Here is a 23,180-nt window from a genome sequence, read left to right on the forward strand (position 1 = left end):
GTAAGTGAAGCCTGAATGAGTGGGAGGAGGAGGGGTTCTTTGGGCTAAAAGGCTAATGGGATTGAATAACCCTCCTCGTTACTGGCTGCTGCAGCGGCGGCAGGAGTCGCACTGCATCGCCATCTTGAGCTGGGTGCTGTTTTCTCAGCCTGGGCTATTTGTTGTCGTCTGTAGGCCTTAAGGTGGCATTTTAGAGACCGTGTCCTTCTGTCCCCAGTGCTGTGACACTGCTCTGACATCTTGATGAGGCAGGTATAGAAAAGACACCCAGTAGAACACACTGGAATCGGCATGAAAATGTGCTTGGAAATTCCTGGGTTTTTTCTCTGCTGTAGTCACAGTCATGTTTACGGGTAAGAACCTAGCAAAACTGATCTAAGCCTATATGGACGAATGTGTGTTTGGAGAGGAAATTCTTTTAAAATGCTCTTGGTCTGTTTCCTGTGAGACTGCTAAAATATTAATAATTGTAATATAAAACTGAAAAGCTTGCTTCTTTCTAAAATAGCTTGAGTAAAATTATAATAAAGACAAAAATCCACATTTAACTCTTTCATGAGAAAACTAAAACTTTCTTTGATTTTAGATAAGAGAATGCCTGTTTACTAACTAGCTAGCTATGCTGCTGCATTAAAATAATTTTGTGTTCTCTTTCTTGTCTTAAAACAGGGTTTTTCTTTTTCTAAGGAGAAGTGATTCTAAGTTACAATAGCTATTTTTTTAATTTATTAATTTTGAGTTTTGGAAGAAAGATGAAAGAAAAGACTTTCATCCTAAGTGTAAATAATAATCACAGGACAAAATCTGAAATAACCACATTTCTATGCATTAGGAGTATCAACCGATCTGTCTCCCCTTAACCTGTATTTGCAAGTAGCTGAGCTGTGCTCTGTCCTAACTTCCAGGTGAGCAGAGCCTCACTACCTTTGTTTGTGTCACTCACATGTCGGCTCTGTCATTTTACTGCTGTTTAACTTAAATTTTTCAGACATTATGTCAGTTTTTTAAAAATATACTTTGGTATATTCTATTTATAATTTTTCTTTTCTTTAGCCTCCATCTTCCAAGAAGAGTGATGGTTCTGGGACATACACTAAGCTGCAGAATACCCAGGTGAGGGTCATGTCTGAGAAGAAGCCACGAAAAAGGGTGGAATCAGAAAGCAAGCAAGAAAAGGCCAATCGTATAATATCAGAGGCCATAGCAAGAGCAAAGGAGCGAGGGGAACGTAATATCCCGCGAGTAATGAGCCCTGAGAACTTTCCTAGTGCTTCAGTCGAAGGGAAAGAAGAAAAGAGAGGTCGGAGGATGAAATCTAAGCCAAAAGACAGAGACAACAAAAAACCAAAAACGTATTCTAAGTTGAAAGAGAAGACAAAAATTGGGTAAGTTGATTATTAATTAAATGTAATGTTTTCCAGGTCCTGCTGAGGTCCAACCTCTTTCTGCTGTTGGTTTGAGTGTGGACTCCATTGCTGTCTACCGTGTGCATTTTATTTCCATTTTCAGTGAATTAGGTAATAGTCTAGGGTCTCCCAATATTACTTTTCTGTTAACACAGTGTTTTGTATTAATAAAACAAAATGTGCAAGGGAAAGGACTAAAAATTCACATTTTTTGTGACAGTTCATTAGTCACTTTCTTTAAAGACATTTGAAATTCTTCCACTATTTCTTTACTTCCAAGTGGCATTGTAACTCACATGGCATCTAATAGTTTAAAACATAATAGAGAGTATTTTCTCAGAAAACCCAACCGCTCAAAACTCTGGACTGTTGGTAGGGAGTTACAATAGGCGTTTACTGGTTTACTTTATGTCATAAAGAGGCCAGGTGTTAAATGCTCCAGGAGAATCCATAGAGCAAAGAAGTGCTCGCCTCTCCCAGTTGTCTGTTGAGTCTTATTATTCTATCTGTTGTAGTGTTAGGGATCGAATCCTCAGACTTAGTGTTTTGTCTTAAATTTTACAACTGAGGTTTTATACATGCTAGACAAACCCCTCAGTGCCAGAGCCGATTCTATGTGTTTTCATTTGACTGTGTGCACATTTTCAAAATATAAATATATGCAGGCTTTGTATGTAAAGTTGAGCATAATGTAAGGCCCTGCTAGCTCACGGTTGTTCTCACAGGACTAGTCATTTTTTGAAGCTTTCTGTAGAATTTTTCATAAAGTGCTTTATGTAAGCTAATGTAGGATTTTTGTTGTTCACTTACACAGAGAACAGAGAGAGAAGCCCTCTGACCAGAGACTCTTCATTTGCTTGCATTATTGCTGTTTAGTTACCAGCACATTGAACTCTTTATTTTCATCCCGATGTAGTCAAAACAAATGCAGTCTGTTCGTGTATAATGCATCAATAAATAATTATTATTGGTAATACACTATTTGCAGACAAAGTGGAATTCAAAGTTCAATTTCTACCCCTTTGTTTTTCTTTTTAAAAATATTGTCCTTATGTCAGCCATCTTCACAGACAGCATAAATTGTGCTGATATTCTTGATTTAGATTTATTTATTTATTTACTTTCTGTGTATGCCAGAGAGTATGCATGTACAGCCAGCTATGAGCCTCCATGCAGGTTCTGGGCACAGAACCCAGGTCCTCTCTAGGAGAAGTAAGTACTCTTGCCTGCAGAGTCATCTCTCTGGCCTTTATTCATTCATTTTTTAAGAGTTTTTGTTCATTTGTTTTTAATGAAAGTACCTGTTTTTCCAAAATTATATCTATTTTTAACTTAGGAAGCCTATACTTCACATTACTAGAAGTTAATATTATTAAGATTTTCTAATTTTAACTTGTTCAGAGATATGGACATAGAAATGTGCCATTAAGAAGGACAATACTTTGAAAACAGTGACATTAAAATTGGTAGAGAGCTTCAAAAGCTATAATAACTATTATTTGCTCTAAGTCTGAGGATAAAAGAGACCCAAGCACCTAGAGACAAGTAATACCAGACCTAAATTGGACTGATGAGAAAAATTGTAACTGTTTATAGAAAGTAAAGATGGGAATAACTAAGTCAAAGGGAAACATGGATTTTTAAAAATGTGAATTAGAATTGTTAGAAATCATAGTATTGCCATGGCTGTCTGGAAGGAGAATGGGTGGTTTCTTGGTGATGTTGTTGATGTCCGTTTTCATTTTTATTTTATGTTTGATACTGTCCTGGAGCCCATTATGTAGAAAAGACTGGCCTCAAACTTAGTGAAGTCCTTCTGCCTCTGGCTCCTCAGTTCTAGGATTACAGGCAATGCCACCTTATTTGGCTCTAACTCATTTTCTCAGAGTTGTTTGTTTGCTTGCTTGTTTTTAAGTAAGTATTTAAAATAAAATGTTTACTATATTACCAACTGCTTTAATACTTTTTTCTTTTTTTTTTTTTCTCCCTGCCCCTCAAGTATGCCAGTCTCTAGTAAGCAGAAAGGAATGGGCTACATTTCTCTGCCCATATCTCTGAACAAGTTAAAATTAGAAAATCTTAATATTAACTTCTAATAATGTGAAATATAGGCTTCCTAAGTTAAAATTTGGAGGCAATTGTATTGGAAGCATTGGTTTTTTTGTTTGGTTTTGGTTTTAGTTTTTTGTGTTTTGCTTACTCTCTGTCTTGGTTATAAATACATGTCAAGACATTAATTAGGTTGCTACAAGGAAAAAACTTGAAAATGTATGGGCTTTGCTGGATGTAACCCAAGCACTGTAATATGTGGCGTGTGTGTGTGTGTGTGTGTGTGTGTGTGTGTGTGTGTGTGTGTGTGCCCATGCACACGTGCATGTGACCCATGGACATCAGCTCTCTCTTCTCACCATACGGGTCCTAAAGTTCAAACTCAGTTACTATTCCTTGGTGGTAAGCAACTTTATCCACTGAACCATCTCCCCACTATGGACTATAAAATATATTAATGTGGACTGCAGAGTTCCTCTGTTAGCCAATGGGAATATTTCTTTATTGTGCCTTTAATAAGGCCGTTTATCGTTTCGAACTTGTTGATTCTCTGCACCATTATTTACTGCAGGGCTAGAGGTCAAGCCCCTCCTTGGTGTGCTAGGCAGGTGCTCTCCCACTGGACTGCATCCCAGCCCTAGTTTGGTTGGTGCTGTGGGGTTTCTGGTTGTTTTTGGAGGGGTGGCTCTTTGTTTTCTTGAGACAAAGTCTCACTGTGAAGGCCTGGTTGACCTGGAACCCACAGAAATCTGCCTCCCTCCACATCTCAAGTGCTGGTATTGGAGGGTTGCTGCACTGTGCCCAGCTCCCAGCCCTTGTTTTTAATTGTTATGTGAGAGTCATTTAGGTGAGGATCATTTCGTGTTAATTTAAGTAGCATTTTATGATACGTAAATATTTCCTTTTTTAAAAAAAATCAGATTTTCTATGAATTTTAGACTTGTTCTAGTAGTACCAGATTATTGATACCAATAATTTTGAGAACAGTATCTTAGTGCCTTCCCCATGCCCACAGGGTTAAGTATAAATGTAAAAAGCGCATTTGGAGGTTGGAAAGATGACTCAGTGGGTAAGCTTGGGCACTACTAAGTTGCAAGTGCTCTTTCCAGTCCCACATCAGGAGGCTCACAACTCTTGTCACTCTGCTCCAGAGGATCTAACGCCCTCTTCTGGCCTCTGTACACACAGCCCTCATATGTGCATAGACACGCACATATAATTTTAAAATAAATAAATCTTTTTTTTTTTCCGAGACTGGGGTGGGAGGTGGGGGTCTGTATAGCCCTGGCTGTCCTGGAACTCACTCTGTAGACCAGGCTGGCCTCAAACTCAGAAATCCGCCTGCCTCTGCCTCCCGAGTGCTGGGATTAAAGGCGTGTGCCACCACCGCCTGGCAAAATAAATAAATCTTAAAAAATTAAAAAGTACATTTGTAAACCATAATTTATTGATGATGTCCAGTCATAATTAATATTTATTTAATGTATACACGTGACTTGATATAAACTAGGAATATTACTCTGAAGAAAAATCATTGCTTTAGTGTGTTTGAAACTTTTTCTTTTATAGCTTGATGTGGTGTGTGTGTGTGTAGTGTATGTATTTACATAGGTGTGTGAGGGAGCATGTATCTACACATGGAGGCCAGAGGTTGTTGTCTGGTGTCCTCCTGAGCCACTCTCTGCCTTATTTTTGGAGACTAGGTTCTCATTGCACCTGGAGCTGGGTGACTTGGCCAGCCTGGCTGGCAGGGCGTGTCAGGGACTCACCTGTGTCTGCAGGTGAAGCTGCAGTGCCTGCTTTTACATGGGTACTAGGGAACAAATGTACGCCCTCGTGCTGTGCAGCAAGCACTCTAGCAACAGAACTGTCTTCTAAGTCTGCGCCCCAGATTGATGTTATTGATTTATATGTGTGTGTGGTAAGTGTCTGTGTGGTAGGTACGTTTGCATGTTGTGGTCACACATGTGCACGGCATGTGAAGGCAGGGTTGATGTCATGTAACTCTCCACTTTAAAGCAATTTTCTCACTGAATTCAAAATTTGCCAGTTCTGCTGGTCTAGCTAGCCAGATTGCTCCAGAGATGACCTGTTTTCTGCAGAGCTTAGGATTGCAGTCAAGCCCCTGCTCAGCCCTGCTTTTTAATGTGTAGCGACTGAAAAGACTCTGGGCCTCATTGTGTATGGCAGGCATCCACTGAACCATCTCCCACGACCCTCCGTTTATGTATGTTATGTGTGGCTGTGGAAGGTTATTGCAGCACACGAGTGCAGGTGCCCTCAGAGTTTAGAGGGCATCAGACACTAGAATTAGTGTTATAGGCTGTTGGGAGCCATCTGGTGAGGGTACTGGGAACCAAATCTGTCTTCTGCAAGAGCAGTTTTCTCTTAACTGTTGAGACTTCTCTCTAGCCCCTAGATTGATACTTTACTATATATATATAAGCGGTAGAACGTTCTTCTCAGAGCACTTAATATCATCACATTACATTTTTGTAAGTTTTTTTGATTTTGGAGCCAATTTCATTTAGTTACAAGCAGTGTAACCCTGTACAGATTCTTATCTGCTATCTTTAGAAGAAGGAATAATCGTATCTATGTCTCATTGTATCATTTTGAGGAGGAAACATGTTATCATTTAAAACAAACAAGATAATATCTAGAATATATGCAGTGATCAGCAGATGCAAGTTATTATGGTCTTCTGAAATCCTAAATAACATGCAGCTATTGAGGAAAGCTGGGGCTATACTACATAATCTTCATCGTCCACTACCTGGGTTCTCTCTTTCTCTCTCTCTCTTATGGCTTTGCCCCTAAGTAAGGTCAGCTTAAAACCAAACAGAAAACACTAGGGAGAAACAACAGCCACAAAACTGAGTTAGTGCCTTCTAGTTGTGTGAGTTTTTCTTTGGTGGTGCTGTGGATTGAACCCTGCGTCTCCCACACGCATGTGTGGTAGAAAGCTGAGCCGACAGAGCTGTCCTGGCAGCCCAGATGTTGCTGCTCTCTAAGGTCTTCTTCCTCAGTCAGGACTTCCTTACTGAGCAGTTAGCTGACTCAGCTTTTGATCTCGACACAGTCTCAAGAGTTGACTAAGTTCAGTTCCAACCTTGATGGTTGAGCTCTTTGGGTCTGGATTATTTATAGTTACTCTACTGGCAATAGGAATATGGTTTATTATGTGTTTGAAGTAGTTTTCTGTTTAGTTTTACAAAAATACTTAAATTTCGAGATACTTATCAAATTCAAATAGAAACTAAATTTGAGACATTACAGTAGAAAGCAGTAAGACGTTAAACTTCAATTTTTTATAGTCTTGTTGGTGTGATTGTGTGTGGTTTGATCTGGTTTGGTTTTGGTTCTAGGGGTCCACAGTGTCTTGTTTAATGCTGGCAAGGGCTCTCTACCAATCAGCTCTATCTCCAGCCTCTTTAGGACTTTTAAGAATTTGATAGCAGTCTTCTCTCCCCTTCTTTTCTCTCTGGCACTCCCTTGTCTCTCCCTCTCAATAAAACCTCTTCATGTGAAAAAATTTTTTTTGATAGCAGCTTGTGCTTCATAGAGAGACCCTATATGAAGACATGATAATATAATGATATGTGAACTATAATTTTTGTGGTTCAAAATTATAAGAATTTTGAAATGGTTTTATCTTCAAATATATAAAGGGCTGAATTAGTTGTTTGGCATGTGCTAACTAAAATGGTTATGGTATAAATGTGTTACACCTTCTTATACCAGTAAGATGCTGTGTAAAGGCAAGCAGAGAAGTATAGATTCTCCAGAGAGACAAACATTTCTTCAAGGTTTAGACAGTCTCATAACAATTTCTCTGCCTCTCCCGATTGACCCAAACACAGCAAAGGCTTTGCTGAAACATCTTATTTAAAGCCAGACACAAAGGCTTTAATATACATTTCACTACAAATGCTTTTCTAATGTTACTGTTTAAATCTAAATTCTAAACCTCAGGTGATGTGAAGCAGCAATTTTCAGAGCAAGTAGGTGAATGAGATACCTAAGAATAACAGTTACACTTTGCTCTTCCATGAAGTATTATGTCTTCACAAGGCTAGCCAGGTTTGTCTTTCTCAGAAAGGGGTGTCCTACTTCACTGACTGCAAACTCCTATTGACCATGAGGCATTCTCCTCTTGTGTGTCAGGAAGAATGAAATTAAAACGATCGCAAATTACTGAGAGAATTCTGGCTGTAGAGATGTTACATGTGCTTTTTGTTTAGTTTCCATTTACATGTGTGTGTGTGTGTGTGTGTGTTTAGTTTTTCGAGACAGGGTTTCTCTGTGTAGCTCTGGCTCTCCTGAACTCACTCTGTAGACCAGGCTGGCCTCGAACTCAGAAATCCGCCTATCTTTGCCTCCCAAGTGCTGGGATTAAAGGCGTGCGCCACCACGCCAGGCTTACATATATATTTTTAAGAGTTAAAAGTCAGCTCTGCTGTTAGTCAGTGCATGCTTTAACTAACCCCAGGTCTTAAGAGAAAGAGGCAGACAGATCTTTGAGTTCGAGACCAGACTCTTCTATATAGTGAGTTCCAGGACAGCAGTGCTACATAAAAGGATCCTTTCTCAAAAAATAAAAAGAAACTGGACTCAGACATATTGGATGATTATGTGGATTTTTTAATAGTTATTTATATGACACACTCTGAGTGGGGGAAAGCAACATTCAACTCTGAACAGGAAATAATAAAAAAATTAAAGTTACCAAAAGTTATACTACAATATCCTTTAACATATTTTGGGATACTGTTGTAACTAAGATAAAGAGTCCCATTTAAATCTTGCTTGCTTTTTCTTGATGAGATTAGACTGAGATCTTGAATTGACTTTTTTAGGCATGGGTACTGTGATCCATACTCACACCTTTAAGCTTGTGCTGAGAGAGAGAGAGAGGGAGAGAGAGAGAGGGGGGGGGGGTGTTTTTGTTTATCAAGTCTGGATTGGTTTCTCTGTGTAGCCCTGGATGTTGTAGAACTCTGTAAACCAGGCTGGCCTTGAACTCAGAAATCTGCTTGCTTTTCCAAGTGGTGCTAGGATTAAAGCATTGTGTCCACTGTGTCCAGCTAGAAAAATAAATATTTTTGATGCCTTTAAATATGGCCTCATTTCTTTTTCTTACCTGGCAAAAACAAAATATTGTAAAATAATATTTTTGCCTCTTTTCTATGCATAAAATTATGTGGGTAATTCTTGTTTTGCTTTGGGCTGATTGAGACAGGCTCTTGCTGTGTAGTTCTGGCCAGCCTTGAACTCATAGTCCTTCTGCTTCATCTTCCTACATGTCAGAATCACAGGCGTGATTCATTTATACCAAGTATGATGGGCGTATTAATTACAGCATATGCACTAATTGAATAAGATTCATTGTCTAATTATTGTAATGAGAGAATCAACAGGGGGCAGTTACAGCTTGACACAGTGTAGAGCTTAGCCTGTTAACAGTGTACAGTAATGAATGGGCTGGCTGTAAATGAGTGCATACATTACACTCAAAATCAAAGTACACACATCAGGGATAGACACTGGACTGAGAGCTAGTGAATCAGTTAATTTCATAACATCACTCCAAATTGCTCTTTTCTGTCAGAAACTGGATATTTTGAGATATTTGGTTGGTTTTGCCTGAATATCTCTTACAGCTTTTTGACATTAATAACAGATACTTTAAATACTGTTGTTGGGAGAGTGTCTCACCATGTGGCTGGTTGCTGTGTAGACCAAGCCGGCCTCACACTCGCAGAGAGCTACTTTGCTTCCTGAGTGCTGGGATTAAGGGCACTGGTTCCTTTAATATTTTTTAAAAATCAAAAATCACATAAAGAATTTATTAAGTTGTTTCATATTGCTATGTTACTTTATTTTGTGAATATTTCTCCTTGAATTCATTGTAGTTCAAGAATGCATTTACAAGCCGGGCGTGGTGGCGCACGCCTTTAATCCCAGCACTCGGGAGGCAGAGGCAGGCGGATTGCTGAGTCTACAAAGTGAGTTCCAGGACAGCCAGGGCTACACAGAGAAACCCTGTCTCGAAAAAACCAAAAAAAAAAAAAAAATGCATTTACAATGAAAACTTATTGTTATTTAATTACAGTTTTATTATTTGGTGCTGACCTCTCCCTGTCTGTTGGACTAGGACCTGCTTGGCCTGTCTTAGATAATTTTCTCAGAGTTAACAACCCATATAGGCAAATGAACTTTAAAATTTTAGTGTAGTATAAATAAAAAGAAGTTTAGCGTTGTCTTGACTCTTTATTCCTAATTTGCTGAGATAATAGAATCTTTTGGGGGAGTTATTTAAAGTGAGGGCTAGCTGGGCTGCTGCACATGCCTTCAATTCCAACCCCAAGAGTCTGAGATGTGAGGAGTGCAGGTCAGAGGCCAGCCCAGGCAACTCAGAGGGGTTCTGTCTCAAGATAACAAGTTTGACGGGGCTGTGACACAGCTTACTACAAGTGCTTGTGTGGAGCCTGCGTTCAATCCCACTATAGGATTGGAATCCACAAATCTGATCTTTCTTTTTGTTTTTGCTTGTTTTTATACATTTGTAGTAGTTCAGATTTTTTTTTTAAAGATTTATTTATTATTATATGTAAGTACACTGTAGCTGTCTTCAGACACTCCAGAAGAGAAAGTCAGATCTTGTTGCGGATGGTTGTGAGCCACCATGTGGTTGCTGGGATTTGAACTCTGGACCTTCGGAAGAGCAGTCGGGTGCTCTTACCCACTGAGCCATCTCACCAGCCCCAGTAGTTCAGATTTTTACTTTTTAATTTGAAATAATTTCAGGCTTGCAACATTAAGTTACAGTTTTTAGGCTTTTCTCTCAACTTCCTCAAATGTTGACATTTTATATAACCACAGCACAAGGGTTGAAAATAGGAAATAAACATTTGTACACTCCGATTAACTAATCCACAGGCTTCATTTGCAATATTGTGTTTTTACCTCCTTTTTAATATTCACTGGAGACAGGGTCTTGCTATGTAACCAGATTTGCTTTAAATTGCTTCCAGTCATCCTGCCTCTGTCTTCCAGGTATAAAAATCACAGTGACATTCTCTCTTTGACTCTCACTGTTCGGCCCTTCCTAAGCGTGCCTCTTTACTCTCTCCGCTACTTCTCCTTAGGAGAAGTAGAAGTACTTTATAAATAGACCGCTTTCTGCTCAAGCCTAGCCTATGCTAATCTAACACCATGCTAGTAACTCTTCCTCGTAGTAGTCCTATAGATGACCTTTTAGAACAGAAAGCTAACCAACCGCTTCCAGTGTTCCATGAAAGTAGCCATGGCTTTACATCTTCACACATATACATACATGCTCCAAACCTGCCTAGAATTAAAACAGTTAAGATGATGTCAACTATCAAAATAACTTTCTATGACACATGAAATTGTCATTTGTAGATAGAAAAGATATGTAATATTCTGGACTTAAACTTAGTAAGCTACTCTATCTGAAATATCTGCTACCACATCAAAGTTTTATTTTCCTTCGATGCCAGAGAGTGAATCTAGGGCCCTGTACATGGTCGACGAGCAGTCTTCTGTGGGGCTACGCTGCTCTTACAAAGTTAGACTTTCAAGTGGGATGTGGTAACGTATGTCTCCGAAGCCCAGCACCCAGGAGGCCAAGGCAGGATTCATACTAAATTCAAGGTAGCCTGGCCTTCACAGTCAGAACTTGTCTAAAAAAAAAGGCAATGAGAATTTGAAAAGGATTTTTGCCTGTGTAATTAGAAATTATCAGCAAGCTTATAAAATAAAATTGTATTTTAGTTCTATATTAAAAGAAAAATATAGGCTACATAAAATAAAATTTTAATTTATTTTTTAAGAGATCTATTTGTTTATGTGTATGGATGTTTTTGTCTGCATATACATCTATCTGTACATCAGAAGAGGGCATCTGATCCCATAGGACTACAGTTATATATGGTTGTAAGCTGCTGTGTGGTTGCTGGGAATTGAACTCAGGACCTCTGGAAGAGCAGCCAGCATACACTGAGCCATGTCTCCAACACTATAAAGTTAAATTCTAAAATCTTAGTTTCTTTTAAAGTAAAATTTTAAAAGTTTTTTTTTAATTTTTTTTTTGTCTTTTTAAAATTTATTTATTTTGAAACAGGGTCTCATTATGAAGTCTTGTCTGACCTAGAACTACCTGTGGTGTGAATATCTGGCCCCAAGGATGTCTGTCTGTCTTGTCTGTCTGTCTGTCTGATTTTTATGTGTACATGTGTTTATACATGTACATGCGTGCTTACAGAGGCCTGTGAAGAGTGTCGGCTCCTCCAAAACTGTGGTCCTCGGTGGTTGTGAGCCACCTGAAGTGGGTGCTGGTGACAAAACACAGGTCCTCTGCAAGAGCAGAAGTGCTGTCATTGCTAAACCATCTCTCCAGCTCCTTAGTTAAAGGTTTTCTTAAAAAAAAAATAAAAAGATTTATTTTTCTTATATACAGGTGCTTTGTCTGTGTGTATGGCTGCAGACCAGATGAGGCATCATATTGTGGGCCACCATGTTTTTGTCTGCATATACATCTATCTGTACATCAGAAGAGGGCAACTGATCCCACAGGACTACAGTTATAGATGGTTGTGAGCCACCATGTGGGTGCTGGGAATTGAACTCAGGATTTCTGGAAGAGCAACCAATGCTCTTAACTGCTGAGCTATCTCTCTAACCCCCTTAAGTAAATTTTAAAAAAGTAAAAAATTATATGTATGTGTGTGTGTGTGTGTGTATATATATATATATATATATATATATATAATTTTTTAAACCTTTGTTAGTGACACTTTTGTTTGTTTCCACTACCAAAAACAGTTGGTGTTAAGATGGAATTGGTAGTGCATAATGCTTAATAATGATTATTTAGATATTATTTACCTGTAAAAATCATTTTAAACAGCTAGTACTTTGAGAATCTTTTAAAATCTCTTATACTTTGGAAAATGGCTAATATTACCACTTGATAGTCATTTATAATTTAAAAAAATGATTAAATGTCTGTTTTGCTTTGCCCCAGGTTTTTTGTAGCTTTGATTGTTTGTTTGTTTGTTTGTCTTACATGTAGCTGTGCCTGGTCTGAAACTTACCATATAGCCCAGGCTGGCCTCACACTTACAGAGATCAGCTTGCCCTTTGCCTCCTAAGTGCTGAGATTAAAGGTGTGCACCACCTCTCCTGGTTCACTACGGTTTCTAGAGACTCATTAAATAAATATGAGGCTGCTGCTAACATTGTATATTATTTTGTAGCAAATATGTTATTTAGTTATGTTTGGTCATTTATTGTATGTATGTGAGCATGTGGGCTACAGCACGTGTATGGAGGTTGAGAACAATTCAAGAGATTCAGTCTGTCCTTCCACTGTGTGGCTCCCAGGGACTAAAGCCAGGTCGCTAGGCTTGTCAGCAAGTGGCCTTCATTCACTAAGCCATCTTGCTAGGACACATTTTTTTTTTCCTCAAATAAATAGAAGTATACTTAATGATTAAAAAGTATCATAAATGCATAATCAATACTTTTTGTTTTTACTGCTGCAACAGAGAATTGTGTTTTGTGCTTCATCACAGTGTACTGCAGTGCCGTAGCTCAGTCACAGTGCACTGCAGTGCGGTAGCTGTATCTTAGTGCAGTACAGTGAGGTAGCTGGATTGCAGTGCAGTGGCTCAGTCACAGTGCACTTCAGTGAGATAGCTTGGTCACAGTGCACCGGAGTCCAGTGGCTCTATCACAGTGTACTACAGTGAGGTAGTTCAGTCACAGTGCACTGCAGTGCAGTCGTTTGTCCACATCAGCACCATCTTGTGTGTCAATGCAAAGACCTTTTACATCAATATGCAACAGTAGTACTTCAGCTGCTCTGTCACCTCTGTAATGTCACATGGTTTGTGACTAGATTAAATGTAGATTTAACAACTTGAGAAGGACCAGTTTCCAGGGCTGGCAGGGAAAAGTGGACAGGGACTAAATCTCACTGAGATCCCATATTCAAAGGGGAGGTAAAAGGACAGGAGCTAGTAGCTACTCTTATTATTATTATTATTTATGTTCATTCTTTATTTGATGGGAATTAAAGTGTCACATGGTAATTACAGTTGAATAATTTGAACTGTGAATATAAGTTTTTTTTCAAGACATCAAAATATAAAAGTTAAATGCCTCTTAAATATAGATGATATCTTCTGAAGCTAGAAGTAGTATGCACTCAACCAGTTTTAAAAATCTATTTGGAACGTTAAACATGATAGAAGTAGAAAAAAAAATCTCTTATGTAGTCCTCTATGAAAGGAAATTGGGACAAGTTCCTGAAGACAGAAACCATTCCATCTCCAAGGGAGAATACACAGTGTAACTGTAGCTTCATAGAATGAATTGGGTAGTGTTCCTTCTGTTTCTATTTTGTGGAATTGTTTGAAGAGTATTGGTATTAGGTCTTCTTTGAAGGTCTGATAGAATTCTGCACTGAACCTATCTGGTCCTGGGTATTTTTTTGGTTGGGAGACTTTTAATGACTGCTTCTATTTCTTCCTTCCTTCCTTCCTTTCTTTCTTTCTTTTTTTTTTTTTTTTTTTTTGGTTTTTTGAGGCAGAGTTTCTCTGTACAGCCCTGGCTGTCCTGGAACTCACTCTGTAGACCAGGCTGGCCTCGAACTCAGAAATCTGCCTGCCTTTGCCTCCCAAGTGCTGGGATTAAAGGCATGCGCCACCATGCCCGGCACTTCTATTTCTTTAAGGGTTATGGGATTGTCTAGATGGTTTATCTGATCCTGATTTAACCTTGGTACTTGGTATCTGTCTAGAAAATTGTGCATTTCACTCAGATTCTCCAGTTTTGTTTAATATAGGCTTTTGTAGTAGGATCTGATGATTTTTGGATTTCCTCAGATTCTGTTGTTATATTTCCCTTTTCATTTCTGATTTTGTTTATTGGGATACTGTTTCTGTGCCCTCTGGTTAGTCTGGCTAAGGATTTATCTATCTTGTTGATTTTCTCAAAGAACCAGCTCCTGGTTTTGTTGATTCTTTGTATAGTTCTTTTTGTTTCTACTTGGTTGATTTTTTTCAGCCCCGAGTTTGATTTTTTTCCTGCCATCTACTCATTTTGGGTGTATTTACTTGTTTTTGTTCTAGAGCTTTCAGGTGTGCTCTTAAGCTGCTAGTGTATGCTCTCTCCAGTTTCTTTTTGGAGGCACTCAGAGCTTTGAATTTTCCTCTTAGCACTGCTTTCATTGTGTCTTGTAAGTTTGGGTATGTTGTACCTTCATTTTCATTAAATTCTAAAAAGTCTAACTTCTTTCTTTCTTTATTTCTTCCTTGATCAAGTTATCATTGAGTAGAGCATTGTTCAGCTTCCATATGTATGTGGGCTTTCTGTTGTTTTTGTTGCTGTTGAAGACCATCCTTAGTCCATGGTGATTTGATAGGATGCATGGAATTATTTCAATCTTCTTGTATCTGTTGAGACCTGTCTTGTGACTGATTACATGGTCAGTTTTGGAGAAGGTACCATGGGGTGCTGAGGAGAAGGTATATTCTTTTGTTTGAGGATGAAATGTTCTATAGATATCTGTTAAATCCATTTGGTCCATAACTTCTGTTAATTTCAATGTGTCTCTGTTTAGTTTGTGTTTTCATGATCTGTCCATTGATGAGAGTGGAGTGTTGAAGTCTCCTACTATTATTGTATGAGGTGCAATGTGTGCTTTGAGCTTTAATAATGTTTCTTTTATGAATGTGGGTGCCCTTGCATTTGGAGCATAGATGTTCAGAATTGAGAGGTTTTTTTCTTGGTAGATTTTTTTCCTTTGATAGTATGAAGTGTCCTTCTTTATCATTTTTGATAACTTTTCATTGAAAGTTGCTTTTATTCAATATTAGAATGGCTACTCCATCTTGTTTCTTGGGACTATTTGCTTGGAAAATTGTTTTCCAGCCCTTTACTCTGAGGTAGTGTCTGTCTTTGACACTGAGGTGCATTTCCTGTATGCAGCAAAATGCTAGGTCCTGTTTATAAATCCAGTCTGTTGGTCTATGTCTTTTTTATTGGGGAATTAAGTCCGTTGATGTTAAGAGATACTAAGGAATAGTGATTACTGCTTCCTGTTGTTTTTGATGTTATTTTTACGTTTGTGTGGTTATCTTCTTTTGGGTTTGATGAAAGAAGATTACTTTCCTGCTTTTTCTAGGGTGTAGTTTTCCTTCTTGTGTTGGCGTTTTCCATCTATTATCCTTTGTAGGGATGGATTTGGGGAAAGATATTCTGTAAATTTGGCTTTGTCATGGAAATCTTGGTTTCTCCATCTATGGTAATTGAGAGTTTTGTTGTATAGTAGCCTGGGCTGTCATTTGCATTCTCTTAGGGTTTGTATGACACCTGCCCAGGATCTTCTAGCTTTCATAGTCTCTGGTGAGAAGTCTGGTGTAATTCTGATAGGCCTGTTTTTATATGTTACTTGACCTTTTTCCCTTACTGCTTTTAATATTCTTTCTTTGTTTTGTGCATTTTGTGTTTTGACTATTATGAGGAGTTTCTTTTCTGGTCCTATCTATTTGGAGTTCTGTATGCTTCTTGTATGTTTATGGGCATCTCTTTTTTTTAGGTTAGGGAAGTTTTCTTCTATAATTTTGTTGAAGATATTCATTTACTGGCCCTTTAAGTTGGGAATCTTAACTCTCTTCCATAAGTATTATTCTTAGATTTGCTCTTCTCATTTTGTCCTGGATTTCCTGGATGTTTGTGGTTAGGAGCTTTTTGCATTTTGCATTTTCTTTGACTGTTGTGTTAATGTTTTCTATCGTATCTTTTGCACCTGTAAGTCTCTTGTATCCCTTGTATTTTGTTGGTAATGCTTACATGTGTGACTCCTGATCTCTTTCCAAGGTTTTCTATCTCCAGGATGTTTCCCTTTGTGATTTCTTTATTTGTTTCTACTTCCATTTTTAGATCCTAGATGATTTTGTTCAATTCCGTAACCTGTTTGGTTGTGTTTTCCTGTAATTCTTTAAGGGATTTTTGTGTTTCCTCTTTTAATGTCTTCTAGCTGTTTACCGGTGTTCTCCTGTACTTCTTTCTTTTTTTAAAGATTTACTTATTATATGTAAGTACACTGTAGCTATCTTCAGACACTCAAACGGCAGGATCCTGGAGACAGGAACTGATACAGAAGCCATGAAGGGTGCTTCTTACTGGCTTGCTCTTTGTGGCTTCCTCAGCCTGCTTTCTTTTAGGACCCAAGACCATGAGACCCTCAGATGGTAGCATCCACCATGTGCTGTGCCCTCCCCCACTGACCACTAACAGAGCAAATGCCGTACAGATAAATCTCATGGATGGCTTTCCTCAACTAAGGCTCCTTGCTTTCTGATAACTCTAGCTTGTATCACATTGACATATAAAGCTAGTCAGTACAAAGAAAGGGCAAGAGAGATCAGGCAATTTGCTCAATGTTGAGGGTATAATTCTCTGAATCTGTGATTTTTTTTTCATGCTCATAACTTCCAAAATTGGCTAAAAAAGCAAATTGTTAAGGATTTAGATCTATTTGATATATTTACTACATATGAAAACATTGGAAGAGTTTTTAGTTTTGGAAATAGAGATATCCCATTTTTGCTAGTTAGTAACATGACTTATGATTAATACGGTACTTTAATAATGGCACCGTTGAGACAGATAATGAAATCCAGAATTCTTGTACTTACCTCTGAAGCAAACAGACTTTTAGTTTAGAGATGTATGTTTGATATGTGTGTAATATTAAATGTAAAACCAGAAAGTTATACTGACACATACTATAAGAATTATATAAACAGTATTTCTTATTTCTAGGTACATATGGTAAAGGTCCAATAAGCCTTGACATAAAATTAAGGTATTAACAAATGACTGGTTGTCAGGTCGTCTGCACCACAGAAGATAGTACTGGGGTGGGAGAGTTAGAGGGTTAGGGAGTAGAGTCCTCAAGTACTCAGTAGCAGGCAGGATATAAAGGACAGTCCCTGTCTCTGAATCTGGACAATAATAAACTATTTGTACTGTTAAATAATTGCATGACTTAAATTTTTTTCCATGAAAAGTACATTCAGAGCCTAAGAAGCAAGCAATAGGACTCGACTCCTCCCTGGGCTGCAGGCTGCAACCAATCTATTAGAAGAGTTCATATTTTGAAAACATCTATATGGATTTCAGGATAATTAATGTATTTGGCTACATGTATACACTACAAAATTATGTTTTCTCATGGCAATCTTAACCCATCAAATAGAAAATGCAAAGTTCTGAATCTTTATTTCTTTCCTCTTGAAACAGCAAGCTCATCATTACATTGGGTAAGAAACACAAGAGAAGGAACGAGTCTTCCGATGAGCTGTCCGATGCCGAGCAGAGGTCCCAGCACACGTTCAAAGAGCAGCACTCTCAAGTGAGTACTCACTTCTCTTCTGAGAGGCGAGACACTGTTAGAAATTATTTAGGGAGCATAATGTTGCCTCATGGATACTTAAGCTCTATTTGAGTGATAAAAGTACAATTTATATATAGTAAATACAGTAGGATAGCATTATTCCAAAAGTCTAAAATATTACCATATAATATTAGATGTGGGAATTTTACCTGCCCTCCTTAAACCCCTCATTTTTCAGTAGTGGAACTGAAACTCTGAGAGGTCAAATAACAACACGAAGTCCTGGATGGCTTTTAACATGAAGCAGTATCCAGTGCTATCTTGGACTTAACAGAATGCTTTCAATGAAATAGATGGTCAAGATTATTAATTTTAAAAACCATACAAATTGCAGAACAAATGAATTGACTCATTCCTAGAGTCAGTATTTTTTGTCTGCTTATGTTGAAAAAACATAACCTGTGATACTAAAAATCCCAACAGACATAAATATTGTACATTTTGCCTTTAAAAAATAGATGTATACTCAAAATAATCTTACGGGGAAATATATATACATAATCTACTATAGTGAAGGTCATAATAATTCAGGCCACCCTCTGCTTTCTAATATTTAAAATACTACTATAGGCCGTAGGGGTGGTGGCAATTGTTGAATTATGGGGCCAGAAAGCCCCTGAATGGCCTTTCTTCTTCCTTATGCAGCTTCTTATCCAATGGGAGAGTAGTGGCTCAAGGCTCCTGGGCTGCTGCAAGAGTTGAGGTAAGGGCAGTGACCGAAGCTCCTAATATCACATGGCCTGGCCTTTTCTTCATTTGCTATCCATAACTTAGGTAAATCTATACTTAACTTATTCAATATCACAGTTTTTACTTTAATTTTCACTAGAAAATTAAATGCTGGCCATTTTTCCATTTTATAATTTACCGAACAGTGCAACAGTAGTACAGTTCTTTGTAAACATATTTTCCTTTTTTCACTATAGCGATAGGTTGCTTTGATAACTGTGTTGCTTTAACAAAACAAAAATAAAAAGTATTTCTAATAAGTATAAATCTCTACTACAGTGTATCTAATTATCATTTTAGACATGAGAGAAAGGTCCACATAGCTTTCACTGACAGCAGCGCTTGTCAAGATGGACTCTTAAATCCAAACTAGATTTTAGAGACAGAGAAATCTACAATTGTGAATATGATGTTTAATTTTATGCCTTTAATCGTGATAAAGAGTGCTTTCGTAGTTAGATTATATTTGGAGGCCTACATGTTTTTATAAATACCCCTGCAGCAGATTAAAAATAGTTATAGAAAACTAGTTTTGTCATAACAAAGTATTAGTCACTTAAAAACATAACTCAGCGAGTGCTTCTTTTACTCATAGTGCAGTGAGCTGCTCTCCCGAAGCCTTTCGTAGGGGAGGAAGGATATAAGCCTGAAATAAACCAGCAGAGAGAACGTGCTGCTGTTTAAAAAAACATGGAGACAGCCAGAAAAAAACACATTTCCAATTATGTGGATGTCAGATTAGTTTATATACTTTTAAAACTGGTTAGAGATATTGTATGATAGAAAATGTAACTGCAGAAGTGACTCAGCTTTGGCCTTACCTAATGTGCTGCTGTATGTGATGTAGGTTGAGATTATCTGCAGTCTTCTATCCACAGACTTTGACGTCAATTAATTAGGCTGATAAACTCTTCCCAGGATGAAAGAACAGTTGGTAATAAGTAGCCCTCGTTCTGTCTTGTGAAGTTGTGCATTTTTGTGAGTATTGAGGAAATTTTTACACCACGTATTTACGTTTTACTAAAGATAAGTGGGCATTTCAGGGTACCAATAAGAGGCCAAAGTAACCAGAAAGGAAGCTATAAGATAGCTGAAAATATATCTTAGAATCTTATACAAATATATTGCATGACTCTCAAATTTAGTTATTTAGAAATCATGAATAATGAAACTTAAGTAATACATATATGTTTTATTACAGTAAATGTCAAGTTGAGTGCAAATTTAAACAATGTAGAACATTAAGATCTATATGATGGTTGTAATAGAATTCTAAGCATATATTTAACCTACATATATTCACAGAACTTGCCCTTTAGGGAACAATAAATGTTTCATGTATTTTTCAGATTAGTATGTGAAAAGGTAGATTTCTTATCGTCTTTTTTATTATGGTTATATATGGTTATTATGGCAGAGGTAGAGGCTGAGGCGGGCAGATCTCTTGAGTTTGAGGCCAGCCTGAGTTCCAGGACAGCTAGGGCTACACAGAGAAATTCTGGCTCCTAACAGACAAGCAAACAAACAAACAAACAAAAATGTAAATGCATTTGTGTCCAACAGAATGGCTGGAAGTTGTTGCTCAGTTGTAGACATCAAACCTAGACCCCTTCTTCCACTAACAGAGCAAGTATTAGCAGATGGTGACCATCCTAACAAAAAGACATGGGATTTGGCCCTCCATATATTGCCTTTCTCTCTTGCAGTATTGCTCAGCTCATAAAACAAATGAAGCATAGTCATAAAGGCACAACCACTGCAGCCTTAGTACAGTAACAGCTCGGTGCCTCACTGCTACACAGTTTCAGCTGGTTCTGTTACAGCTGCGTTTGTTATGTTTGTGAATATAAGGAAAAAGCTCCCACATAGGTAATACCGCAGGAGCCATAGGTAGAACATATGGGCTGTTTTCTGAGACCACTTCTGGGGAATGTCAGGAAATAGAACAGGAAAAGCAAGAGTTGGATTCATGCAGTAACTGCTATTACTCAGTAGAGAGCCTTCTGCCCTGAATGAAAGTGCAAATACCTTTAAGAGCTCATGTATTCTGAAACCAACCTAAGCTTTGGTTTTTCTTTTCTTTTTCTTTTTTTTTGGGGGGGGTGAAAACATGAAAAATTGTGATTAGGGAGGTATGTAAAGCCACGTACATTTGGTTCTGATTTAAAGTTAGACTATTAAAAAGACCTGTTACTCTAAATAATACCTTTAAAAGGCTCTAGTTTTATGGTTTTTGTGCTTTTTTTAACATTAAGGAAACTATTAGTACTAGTGAACCACTTTATTACTTCATCTAGATTTAATTAAAGGGAATCATTTTATGTAGTTATTCTAAAAGATTTCATATTATTTCTATCTTAAACATTTTTACATACTTTAGAGAACATTTAATTTCCTCCACATTTATCCCCAAATAATTATCTAACAGGAACCATTTGATGTAACTTTTAGGTTTGGGACTAATGTGTGAAACTGTATATAGTTTAAAATGTGTGTTGCCTAGGGAGTAAATCAATAGCTAAATAAAATAACCCTTCATTTTCATAATTGTTTCTAAAGAAAACTCATCCAGCAATAAAGGTATTACTAATAGAATATTGCATTTCTAAGCTGTGAACTAGTTCAAAACAAAAGCAGATCTTTTTAGCCTTAATTTATAAAGAAAAATAAATAAAGGTGTCCCTCAGCTCTCATATTTGAAACTGGGCCAAGTGAAGCTTTGGGAGGATTGTGAGCTCACGGCCACGAGCATGCTACAGCCTTACTCAGAAAACCATGAGAGACCAGAATGGGATATACTTTCAAAGGTTTTTGTCCTAAGACATCACCAGCATAAAGGGTAACATTCTTTAAATCCCTGCTAAATATTTTTAAAATAATTTATATAAATCAGATCCTTGTGATTCATTACAGAAAAGAAGATCAAATCGACAAATTAAGAGGAAAAAATATGCAGAAGATGCAGAAGGAAAGCAATCTGAAGAAGAAGTGAAAGGCAGTCTGAGAGTTAAGAGGAACTCGGCTCCTCCGCCTGGAGAGCAGCCTCTGCAGCTGTTTGTGGTAAGACTAAGCCCGAGCCAGCCACCAGGAACTCAAGAGCCCTTGTTTCCTGGGCTTCCTTGTCTAACTCAGCACCAGAGTCTGTATTTCTACTTTTACTTTTTCTCTTATGCACTGTGAGCCAAACATTCAGCCACTGTCAGTTTGATTTGAAACCTCAGGCAAATGTTTATCTTGATTAGCTCGAGGCTCCAGTTGGCCGCAAAAGCGGTGATAGTAGAGGTTTTGAAATGAAGGAGCGCAGCATGGTTAGTAGTGGCCATGCAGATGATGTCAGGGCAGTGAGAATAAGACTTGTTTCTCGTTCCTGACATTTCACATAGTGCTCAATGTGAATGCATTCTTGTTTGTTAAATGACAACCTTTTGAGAATATATTCATTCCATCATAGATTTTTCCCTCTTTCTCCTAGGAAAATCCAAGTGAAGAAGATGCTGCAATTGTAGACAAAATACTAGCTTGTAGGACTGTAAAAAAGGAAGTAAGTCATGGTACATTATACCTTACATGGTGTAGTTTCTGCCCTGCTTGAATCACAGTTGTTCATTTTAATGTTTTAGGTATCACCTGGAGTTATGCTTGATATAGAAGAATTTTTTGTAAAGTACAAAAATTAGTAAGTATTTAAATTAAAAATTATGGTGTAACATTATGATGTTTAGTTAAATATAAATTATCTAACTTGTAAGTATATTGAGTTACAATTAATATACTTGCTTTTTAAAAAGATTTACTTATTATATGTGAGTACACTGTAGCTGTCTTCAGACACCCCAGAAAAGGGCATCAGATCTCATTACAGATGATTGTGAGCTATCATGTGATTGTTGGGATTTGAACTCAGGACCTTCAGAAGAGTAGTCAGTGCTCTTAAGCACTGAGCCATCTCTCCAGCCATACATTTTCATTTTATTTACATTTTAATAAAAATTTGTATTATTTATAATTTCAAGAACTCAATCATTAAAAAGTAAAAAAAAAAAGTTGTATTTGAAATCTTTTGTCACCAGGCAGCGGTGGCACACACTTTTAATCCCAGCACTTGGAAGGTAGATTCAGGCAGGTCACTGAGTTTGAGGCCAGCCTGGTCTATAGAGCTGGTTCCGGAACAGACAGGGCTGCACAGAGAAACCCTGCTTCTAGAAACAAAAAGATAGAAAGAAAGAAAAAAAGGAGGAAGGAAGGAAAACCTCTCATGTTAAGATTGAATATTTGAAATTATATGAACATGCAAGAATATTATAAAATATGATTTTATAAACTATAGGTACTTATCCCCTTTCTGTTTTGAGCTCTTTAGGTGTTATTATGTTTATACACAACAACTGATCTTTCGGTTGCTGTGTCAGATGTATTCATTGATGACTTCACTTTAAGGTTTTCCATTTTTACCTTGGTTAAATCAGTGGAGTGACCAGTTGTGAGGAAGTGGATTCCTTTTG

General features: G+C 37.6%; 1 protein-coding gene across 18 annotated transcripts in view; it reads left to right on the forward strand.

The window, feature by feature from the left end:
• Chd9 (chromodomain helicase DNA binding protein 9) overlaps positions 1 to 23,180 on the forward strand; it is a 226,215-nt gene that overhangs the window by 127,028 nt on the left and 76,007 nt on the right. For 15 of the 18 annotated variants that reach the window (XM_017312517.2, XM_017312519.2, XM_006530570.4 and 12 more), the window contains 5 exons: positions 1,054 to 1,385; positions 17,796 to 17,907; positions 21,592 to 21,738; positions 22,151 to 22,219; positions 22,299 to 22,354. In XM_017312517.2, coding sequence (XP_017168006.1) covers positions 1,054 to 1,385; positions 17,796 to 17,907; positions 21,592 to 21,738; positions 22,151 to 22,219; positions 22,299 to 22,354 — 716 coding nt within the window. Of the gene's footprint in view, positions 1 to 37; positions 354 to 1,053; positions 1,386 to 17,795; positions 17,908 to 18,594; positions 18,653 to 21,591; positions 21,739 to 22,150; positions 22,220 to 22,298; positions 22,355 to 23,180 lie in introns of those variants that run through there. The other 3 variants (XM_030243240.1, XM_017312521.2, XM_006530572.3) reach the window with 3 other exon arrangements.

Source organism: Mus musculus, chromosome 8 (assembly GCF_000001635.26).
Source record: "Mus musculus strain C57BL/6J chromosome 8, GRCm38.p6 C57BL/6J".
NCBI lineage: Eukaryota > Metazoa > Chordata > Mammalia > Rodentia > Muridae > Mus > Mus musculus.